The sequence below is a fragment of the Oratosquilla oratoria genome, chromosome 1 (assembly GCF_046742065.1).
Source record: "Oratosquilla oratoria isolate Oo_2021 chromosome 1, ASM4674206v1, whole genome shotgun sequence".
Taxonomy (NCBI): Eukaryota; Metazoa; Arthropoda; class Malacostraca; order Stomatopoda; family Squillidae; genus Oratosquilla; species Oratosquilla oratoria.
The window spans coordinates 16,980,676-16,991,583 of record NC_134777.1 but is presented as its reverse complement, the minus strand read 5'-3'; the positions used below and the strand labels follow the sequence as shown (position 1 = coordinate 16,991,583).

Genomic DNA, 10,908 nt, shown 5'->3' with positions numbered 1-10,908 from the left:
CCTCGGCTGACCACTTCCATCCTATGGGTTATCGTTATTTCATTTAATAATTATCAGCCGATTTTATTCTCCTGTATCGTACCCCTTCGATAGTGAAGGGTGGTCAGAGAAACTTATAAGAAACTCCAAGATAAAGGACTGGATAAACCAGTGATAATAAAAACTGAACGAATGCAGTTTTTATGTTCAAAATTATCAACTGTTTCTAGGAAAGTTACACGTGATCGCATGCTTCCTAGTGTTCGGATGTAATTGTTTGAACTACTTTAGAAAAGTCTGCGACTCTACTTTATTTCCCCTTGTGCTTATTGTTTTCCTAATTTCAGGTTATCGCCATCTTTGGATATGTACAAAATCTTACCTAACGACCATCGCTTATCGCCTTTTATTGTATTATCAGTTATGTGACCCTCCCGCCGAGGAGCAAAGTTCACTTGCGTATGTGCACGTACGCAGATTTCTGATCAGCTGTGCAATGTAAACAACTCATTTTCGGTCATTCAAGAGTTCGTCCTCTCCTGTCTGACTAAAAAAAAAAAAAAAAAAAAAAACTTTTTTCCATGGATTCGCAGAAATACGCAGGGAGTATCCAGCTTCCTGATACAGAAATTGTATTTAGGAATATAAGAAATGCCAAGAGATTTGCTATCGATATAGGTATGTAGATCTTAGAATTAATCATGAACAATTAAAATTACCCCCTAGAAATTTTATTTCAACAATGTGTCTGCCAAACAATGATGGCAGACTTCTAGATGTCACATGAGAAGAATCTTTTTGGCATAGATTAAGAAGAGTTGTCATTGTTCTATGTAACATAAGGTTCCTGGTGTTGGGCTAATGTTTGTTGTTTGTCTATTATTAAGAGGTAATCTTTACCACCTTGATATGTGAACCATGAAGTTATAGTGGTTATTGTTCAAGTAATAGTCACCTATAATGATACACTGTTTCTGTGTCTGTGACAGCATTCCCCTAGTGTATCATATGTATGTTTTTTGTTTCCAGTTCATGCCAGGAGTCACTTAACTGTAACCAAAGTTACTTTGAGATCTAGTGACAACATGATGATAGTAGACCTCTAAGTTCATGACATGGTTAGATACAGAAAAAATAATGAAAAACAAACATCCAAACATGCACGTTAAACAGGCAAACAAAATAAGTAGTTAACAAACTATTATTTTATAATGTGCCACTTATGTATGTGCATATTGAACATGCTTAATGCATTTAAATTTTCAAATGCTAAATTTCACTATTGGCAAGAAAATAATTACATTAACTTTATAATTGGCAAAATTCTACTCTGAGGTTAAATCTGTGTCCATAGCTCATGGCCATTATTTCTTAATTAGTTAAGATTTATGGTAAATTAATGCAATGAATAGATATATTGACAAAGATATTGCCATTGATATGCAAATAACACACTATGTTTGATCAGTTCTTTGTCATTATGTATTTTGAAAATCCCAACCAATATTTGGCAATACTTATCCTAGTATAACCTCTCCAAAGAACTCAGAAAATTTAGGAAATCATGGTAATATAATCTCAATTTGATGTATTTAGTATGAAAATATTGTCAATTAATGGTACCATAAATTATCTTTAAATTAAAAAAGATCTGTGGCTATGTAATTGTGCTTAACCCATGATGGGTACCTGCTGGTAGCAGTCCTGCAAAATAAACGGCAAAAAGAATAATCTTGCTGCTCAATTATACAACCCATCAATACCTTCATCTGGAGGTGTGGGCCCAAGGGGTTGGCACTTGATCTCTGGATAGGGCTCTTGATCTCTCCATCAACTTCAACTGCATTTCCACCTCTGACCTAAGAAAAGCTGACTACTGGTGACTGTCCCATTCGCACTACTTTCAGTTGGTGACATGGAGAATCACGCTCTTATATTGCACAACATAGACAGTAATCCAGCTTCTTCCCAGACAGATATGTGGGAGGGCCAAAGACTGTTGCCAGCCTCTATAGGGCTGCAGGTTTCCAGTTAGTAAATGTTGAGGCAACAGTTGGTATATAGTAAGGAAGCTCTATGTTTGTAGGCTCCTGTCTCATATTTTCTAATTATCATCATATTTAATTTTAAATTCATATGTGGTTCTAGCTTAGGCACTATCATGCAGGGTATTTCAAGAGTTTATACATTTGTATAGGAAACTGTATTTCTTTATATCTTTCAAACATGTGGTCTTTTTCAACTTATTTCCATGACCTTGTGATACCCTTCTTTCTCAAACTAAGAGATGTCTCTCAGTTTTGTCCAAACTTTTCAATGACCAGATCACCACAGTTAAGATGCTAGTAGTTCTAGTGTTTCTAGACTCTTCATGTATGATTTACTGACAAGGCTAGGAACCATTTTGGTTGATGCTCTGCATCAGGTCTTCCTTTCTTTTGTAATTGGGAAACAAAAGGATATTTTAGGTGGTTTTTGTATGATCTTTTTCTAATATTTGGCACCACTTGTATGGCTAGCTGTTGGTTTATATGTGTGTGTGTGATTAAGGTCACAGTTTTGTGTATTGCCTATAGGTTGAGCCACACATATATATATGAGTGAGAGCTTTCATCTGTGTAAGTAATATCTGTCACTCATAAATCCAGTGCATAATTCAAGACCTTATTGAATGTGGATCTTTGATCATTTTTCTGACTGGGTTTGAAAGTATTTCTGTCTTGGGTGATGGTGAAAGAAGGATAAAAATTTCTGTCTTTTTCATTCTTAAGTTAATGTATGCTGTAGATATCTTATGTAAATTTTTCCTCGTAGTCTCATGTTGTTCATATTCTGTATTAGGAAATTAAGAGTGGAGGAAGAGGTAAAGGGAGGTATATAGAGAAATGCGGAGGTAAACAAATTATATGAGAAGGATAAAGAGGAGAAGCTGAGAGAAGTGTGGAAGGTGGTGAGGGAGAGGGAAACAGGAAAATAATAGTAGATTTCAAGAAGGAAGTGTCACTGTGTGCTAAGATGTATAGGATGAAGAGGATAGGATGGAGCAGGAGGAGGGGCAGTAAAAAGTGGGATGAAGAGATGAAGGCAGTGTTAGAAAAGAAGCTAGATGAAGAGGACTAGTTGCAAAGTAGAACTAGGTAAGCATATGTGAGGTACAGAAGAAGAAAAAAGATATGTTGTGTGCCTAAGGGAGGGGAATGTACCAGAGGACTGAAAGAATGTTTGTATAGTCCAGCTGTACAAAGGTAAAAGTGACAAATATGAATGTAGTAGCTTTATGGAGATCAATCTGTTAAGTGGAATTAGAAAGGCATATGGGAGGGTGTTAATTAAGAGGAATAATAATGATAATTGTTGCCATTGCCTCACAATGGCTGGTGAGTTCTTAGACCCTCCCAGAGATGTCTCCAAGAGGAAACTATGGACTTGTCTGTGTTGTGATGTGGAACTATATCTCTATATACCAAGTGCTTTTTCCCCCTTATAAGGGAGGTAGCTAAGTCAGAGGCATGTACCTATTCCCACCCATTTCTCTCCCCACCACCACCCTTTCTACCCCTCCCATCTCAGCTCTTCATGGATGATGGGTCATCCCTGCATCTGCCAACTGCCCTGGGTCAAATGCATTGCAGCAAGATGCAGTACATCCACAGCAAGGCTGTTTCACTTAATTGGCAACCCCCCTTTCCATCACTTCATGCAGAAAAAGAGAAGATGGGGTGAAATCCCTTCAGGCTGTGTCAAAATATAATTCACACATAACCACCCCTACCCCTTCCCTGCATAACAATATCATTCAATCACATTCTCCATTCACACCTGTCTCCTGCTTTCTCCCTTGCTCAAGAGACATTCCTCCTCGTGTTCAATGCCCCTTCATTCCATCCATCCATCTCATCCTCAGTCATCCCCTCAAGTTCACTTCCCCCACCTCTGCCTTCTACACCTCTTTTATTAATCTTTCATCACTCATTCCCTCCATGTGTCCAAACCATCCCAATAATCTTCATCAGCCCTATCTGCTATCTCCTTTTCTACTCCTGCTGTCCTCCCACCACCTCATTTCTCACTCGTGTTCAATGCCCCTTCATTCCATCCATCCATCTCATCCTCAGTCATCCCCTCAAGTTCACTTCCCCCACCTCTGCCTTCTACACCTCTTTTATTAATCTTTCATCACTCATTCCCTCCATGTGTCCAAACCATCCCAATAATCTTCATCAGCCCTATCTGCTATCTCCTTTTCTACTCCTGCTGTCCTCCCACCACCTCATTTCTCACTCTATCCAACCTAGTAACCCATACCATACTTCTCAGACATTTCATCTCAAACACATTTAAAATTTTCCTCTCTGCCTGTCTTAAATTCCAAGTCTGCCCCATACAGTGTAATTGGCACAATCACCCCTTCATACAGTCTCCACTTTGCATTTGAAAGTAGGAGGAGGGTAGCAATTGCTGGTTGTTATCTTTCAGTATGTGAAAAGGTGTAAGAAATACAGTTAAAGTTAGTAGAAAGAGATCATGGGCCCAGTCCAGAGCTGAATGTCAACCACTTAGGGCTTCACCACTTCATATAGTTGAAGGGGTTGACTGGTTGTGAAGATGGATACCTCCACTACCATCTTGCAGAACCACAACAAGCAGGTACTCATAATTAATTCCATAATGGAGAGAGGAACAGAGGGAGAAATTGTGGAAGAAGAGTGTGGGTTTAGGTAAAGGAGAGGGTGCAAGAATAGAATTTTCTAAGTAAGGCAGATATATGAGAATTTGTTTGGCAAAAGATAAGGATGCTTTTTGGCCCTTTATGGATTTGGAAAAGACATATGACAGGGTTGGCATGAAGGCAGTATGGTATGTGTTGCAGATGTATGGGATAGAGGAAGGTTGTTGAGGACAGTAAATTTTTTTTTACATGAGTAGTAGAGCTTGTGTTAGGGTGGGGTATGGAAAGATTGAATTGTTTAAAATGAAGGTGGGGCTGCACCATGATTGTATAATGTCACTTTAGTTGTTTAATGTGTATGTGGAAATGGTGGTACAGGAAATAAATGTGAGGGTGATGGGCAGGGGTTTTGAGGTGCTAAGTGAAAGTGGAAGGAAGTGGGAGGTGAGCCATTTGTTTGTGGATTACACTGTGATTGTGGCAGCATCAGGCCAGAGTATAAGAGGGTATGTGAAAGGAGAAGACTGAAAATAGAATTTGAGTAAAATTAAGGTGATGAGATACTCAAGGGGAGAGGGTGTCAGTGAGTTTGAGATAAGTCCTAAAGCAAGGAGGCTGGAGAAAGTGAAGAGCTTTAACCTTTTTATTGTGTTATTAAATTTCATGGTCATTCTGATAATGATGCTCATTATAGAAAAAGAAAGAAAAAAAGATATATGTATATATATATACAGACGCTCCTCAACTTACGTTTTAGTTACGTTCTGAATGGCCGAACGTAACGTGAAAATGAACGTAAGTTGTTACTGTACGTTCCAGTAATGTATGACCGTTCATACTGTACTATACATCCATAAATTCTATTACTGTACCTTATAAAACACCCCTAAATAATTAATTATAAACATAACATTGTAAAATAATAACATTAATTTCAAATAAATTAAATTCAAGCAACATAAAGTGAGATGGTGGAGGAGAAGGAGGAGGGGGAGGAGGAGGCAAGGCACGTTCAGTCTGTCGTTTGTGCCATGTAAACAATGGACGCAACATCATGCGTAAGTATCGTTTGAATGTCTCGTACTACGGAGAGCGTGCTAAACTCAAAAAATAAAATAAAAATAAAAAAATTACAATTTTTTTTTTCAGTCCAAACGTAAAATCGAAAAAACGTAAAACGAATGAACGTAAGTAGAGGAGCGTCTGTATATATATTCTACTTTTTCATTATCTTCTCTGGGTAAAATTTTCGTATCTACTAGAATTGTTTGATTCTCACTCTGTAAATAGATATTTGATGAAATATTTGAAAAAATAATTATTTACAGCGCACAAGAAACATTGGCTTTTGGAGAATGGCTAACACTGTTTTGCAACACATATTCACAGGCTTACCCAGGCATTTATTATTATACACTTTAAGAAATATTATATTGCAGAACATATTTGATATGTACAATAAGCAGAAACAATTTACACTTCTTGGAGCATAAGAAGAATTTTTTTCAAAGTGGTGGGGTAAATCCACTTTTCTCAGTTAATGGTAATAAAAATTTAAGCAGATATATCTGCTTTCAATGCATTTCTTATTAAATAACACAGCAAATTGGGCGCTAGTTATCTTGTTATTGAGATTTTCTATTATTGTAATAACTTTTCTCTCTGAAGGAGGGAGAGGGTATACAATACTTCCAAATGAGTCCATGATTGGGTAGGAAAACTAACATTTTACGACATTTCACCTATGCATTAGGCATCATCTGGTAATTTATTCAGACAAGCTACATACTGATATATTACAAAGATAGATACATTGGGAGAGATCTAGGGACTATGACAGTTCATCCTTGTCAGCCCGCTATTCGTGACCCATACAATTCTAGGGTCCTGCACATATTTTGTTGTATGTTAATAAGTGGCATAAAATTTCTGATCATCACTGCCTCCATGCCTTTTAGTTTTGTTTTATTATTATTCATGGCAATTATCATTGTGTTCTTGTTTAGGTGTTCTCTTAATATGTTGCTCTCATGTGATTTTATCGCCCTGTTCTGCATGTGGTATGTGAGTCTTTGTGGTGTTTGTGTTGTGTACCCAATATACTCATCTGTACAAAGCACACCGTCTTTGTTAAAATTACAAGTATATTTGTACACAACATTGCTCTGTTTTAATTTATCCTTTTGTGCTGCCAAATTATTCTTCATGACTAGGGATGATGTTCTGGGGTTCCTGTAATAAATGATCAAATTAAGCTTATCCCCTTCTTTTGTAGGTTTACAATTCTTTTTTATTATTTCTTTCAGAACCTTCTCATCTTTTTTTATAAGCTGAAGACATTGTGTTTTGGTAGTAAAGGTTAATATTATTGAATTTACTTTCATCCAAAACGGTGGTGTTGGCTAAATCCATTTTAATTTTTATTTCTTTATCAATGTCTTTCATCGGGAAGTCATTATTAGTTAAGATTTGTTTTATCCTGTTTAATTCTGGTAAAAAAGAGACCAATTTGAACAAATTTTGAAGGCCCTTGTAATGAAAGCCCATACCACACTTTTCTTATACTTAGAAGGGCATTCACTCATCCTGTTTAGACACCTCCCAGAATCACAAGGTTTTCTGTAAACATCAGTGGTGAAAATGCCATCTGATCCATCTACCCACATGTCTAAGAAAGGAATTTTATTCTCTACATTCTTTTCAATAGTAAATCGTAGGCAGAAGTTCTCTTCCAATGCCCTCTTAAGGTTATCAAGCTACTCGTCTCCTTCTACGTCAACAAAGATGTCGTCTATGTACCTTAAATACATTTTTGGTGAAGGGTTGATGGAACTTAAGATGGAGTTTTCAGTATAGCACATGTGAGCTTGGGCAAAAAGTGCTCCCAATGGACTACCCATTGCAACACCATTAACCTAGAAATGAATTTTATTTGAAGGGCATCTAAAGGGTGCTTCTTTTGTGCAGGCACATAGCATGTCCTCAGGGACGGGGTGTGGTACCTTAGGTGGGGGCAAAGTGTCATGGTGGAAGAGATTTCATCCACAGGCACGAAAGAGAATAAACTCTACATCTAACAAAGCTAAGATTCCTTGAGGGGTAGTATTTCTAAGGATATCTTTGAATTTGTCTGTAGAGCGAAGGGCATGGGTAGTGGGGATGTATGGGGTAATTAGGTTTGGAAGTATTGTATACCCTCTCCCTCCTTCAGAGAGAAAAGTTATTAGAAGAATAGAAAGTCTCAATAAAAAGATAACTAATGCCCAATTTGCTGTGTTATTTAATAAGAAATGCATTGAAGAGAACCTGCTCCCTAAATTCACTAATATCTGCTTTCCACTATAAAAGGATAAAGTATTATGGTCATTTGTAGAAAGGAATGGAATAGTGGGGATGGGTAAGGGAAGCAAGTAAATGTCTTTGGGGAATAAAAACTGTCATGAGACATGGTTACCTGTGGACGAATACAAAGAAATTATATGAAAGGGTGCTTGTGCCCATGACACCATATGGGGCAGAGATTTGGAATTTAAGGGAAGCAGAAAGACAAAACCAAAATCGCTTTAAGATGAAGTGTTTAAAAAGTATAGTGGGGGTTATGAGAATGGGTTGAATGAGAAATGAAGTGAGGCAGAGAGCAAGGGTGAAAAAAGAGGTGGCAGATAAGAATGATCAAAGAACACTGACATATATTTTCATTCATCTACCAATGTATGTATTCATCTACTTCCTTGAATGTTTCATTCCCAATATTTATCTGGTTCACTGATCATCTTCTGGAGTTCTTTTTCAGATTCACAAAGCAGAATTATATCATCTCTGTATCCTAGTTTATTAATTACTGAGGTTTATGCCAAAGTTGTTCCACTCATGTTCCTTGATATTTCTTCTAAACATGCCTTAAAAAGTTAATGAGAGGTGATGTTTTCCTGGCATACATCCATTTTGGTAGGAGCTAAGATAAAAGGTAAACAAATTGGTGACAGATGTGAGTAGGATAGGTGTGGTGGGTGCATGCCTTGGCTGAATAAGGTTCTTGGTATATAGATAAATAGATTGATAGATTTTTTTTTTTTTTTACTTTGATTATAACAGTACCTTCACTGTATATATCTCTTGGAACATCAGTGTATCAACCCTCAGTTCCATGGTTATGAATTTATAATACTGCTGATGTTTCAATTGAATAAGTTTTCTTGGAGTCAGTAAATGCCATACAGAGGAGTATGTGATATTCATTTGTCTTTTCTATTATTATTTCTGTACACATGAATCAAAATCTTCAATATAAGATATACCATGAAAATGTTAGGTAGATAATTCTGTACAATGTTCTCAACCCTACTCACCCATCCATTACATCTTACATGCACAACCAACTGAATGTAACAAAGAAATTACACCAGTGGTATCCAACTCAGAAATCTACAGCAACCTGCCTCCTGTACCATACAATACATCCACATGAAAATACATTCACAATCAAATCACAAGCTCTTTAAGACAGACCACCAGACTCCCTACTCCATCAAACCTCCCCAGACATCAGCCCCACAGAAAAATCCTTCTTAAGAGAAGTAAGAACCACACTATACTTTCATTCAGGTCATTATCCAGCACAGAGTAAGTATGGCTTCAGAAACAAACTGCCCTAGATGCAACTAGCCCACAGATGATACCAACCACCTCATCATACACTGCCCCACCCTAGTTATAGTTAGACAACAATATTTCTTCATTAAGCGTCTTTTCACACTATTTCTCCTTCCTGCTACTCTCCTTGAATATTTTCTTTACCACCTTTTTAACTCCACCTCTTTGGTGTGCTAATTTCCCCAAAGATAGAAGTGATGGTTATAAATGATGAAATATAATGTACTGTATTACAGTTAGGATAACTGTACTAATTTAATGCTGAAAATATGTTTTTTTCATATATCTGTATTTGCATATTGTTTAGGATATCTGGAAATCAATTCGATTGTAGCTCCAAATAGTCGTAAGTTGTGAGGTGTACCCCCTTCTTCCTTGGCTATCTATGTGACTTGCTCCCCATAAACAAGACCCTTCTCTCCACCTCTACCACACCCTTCATATTTCTGTGTGAAAAACCATACCCAGCATGGGTGACACTCTTGTGTGAAATTGAGAAGATGGGTCCACACCTGCTTTTTACAAAAATTCCACATTCAGGCAAAAAGTTAGAAAATGATTAGTTTCCATCACACAGGAGTTCTGTATATATTGCTATAAACATCACAATTGGATTAAATCAGCTTAGGGATGTAGATATATATACAGGATTGGGAATATTAAGTCATGGCCAGAATAAGGAATAGGGGATTGGTCAGGGTAAGCTAGCATAGCCTGGGAGCAGGCAGCATTATGGCCTGTGTATCACCACTGAACAGGTTAGCAAGATTTTGTTGTCTAGTGTTTTTTCTCTCTCCTCCTCTTTCTCTGTGTATATAATGGATATATGCAAAATACATATACAGTATAGAGTGGTCTTAGATATAATAGTGTGTATTATGATATGTTATGATTATGGTCTGCACATCGCCTTCAAACAGATTGGTTGGAGAGCCAAAGCTTCAACATCCAGGTCCTTACACAAACATTTCAAATACATATTAGTGGTAAAATTAGGAATAGCACAGTATGGCCTACATTGCCCACTGCAGCCTGGGTATAAATTTAGAGATAGAGAAAGGGATAGAGGCCTAGAGTTGCCCTTCTGTACTAGTAAGTAGGTATATGATTGTGTGGGTGTCACGGCAAACCGTGACAGAAAAAAAGAAAAGAAAAAAAAATTATATGTATATATATCAACAATTCAGATGCTACAGATTGCCACCCATCTTCTGGATGAAGCGATCATTATTCCGCTACTCCTTGACTTCCAATGACACAAACCGAAGGATGAGGAGTACTGTACTGCCGGTTAGTCGTCTGGTAGAACATGGGAATTGTGGGTATATGGGTCCTACTCCAGCTTTCCATTCTTGGTTGAAAGGAAACTCGACCTTCTTGGGTTAGTTTATTCTTCCAACATTATTCCAAAAGCTTCCCAGACCGGGGAAGGGAGGGAATTGAGAACTTCCTTCCCATTCGGTCTCCTACTAGTTCCAAGACTAGTTCTGAGACCAGACTAGTTCCCTTTTAAAAGGGACAATTTGAAGATGACCTTAATATCTTTGTTAGGCCATCTTGCAGTTTATGTGGCATCTTTTCAATCTCTCAGACCACGTGAGCGTAAG

The 10,908-nt window shown here is 37.4% G+C and overlaps 1 protein-coding gene across 3 annotated transcripts in view; it reads left to right on the top strand.

The window, feature by feature from the left end:
- Nucleotides 1-356: 356 nt before the first annotated feature.
- LOC143032251 (4'-phosphopantetheine phosphatase) overlaps nucleotides 357-10,908 on the top strand; it is a 53,917-nt gene continuing 43,365 nt past the window's right edge. The window contains exon 1 of one of the 3 annotated variants that reach the window (XM_076196731.1): nucleotides 357-657. In XM_076196731.1, the coding sequence (XP_076052846.1) occupies nucleotides 561-657 (97 nt within the window). In that variant the 5' untranslated portion in view covers nucleotides 357-560. The remainder of the gene's footprint in view (nucleotides 658-10,908) is intronic. The other 2 variants (XM_076196739.1, XM_076196724.1) reach the window with 2 other exon arrangements.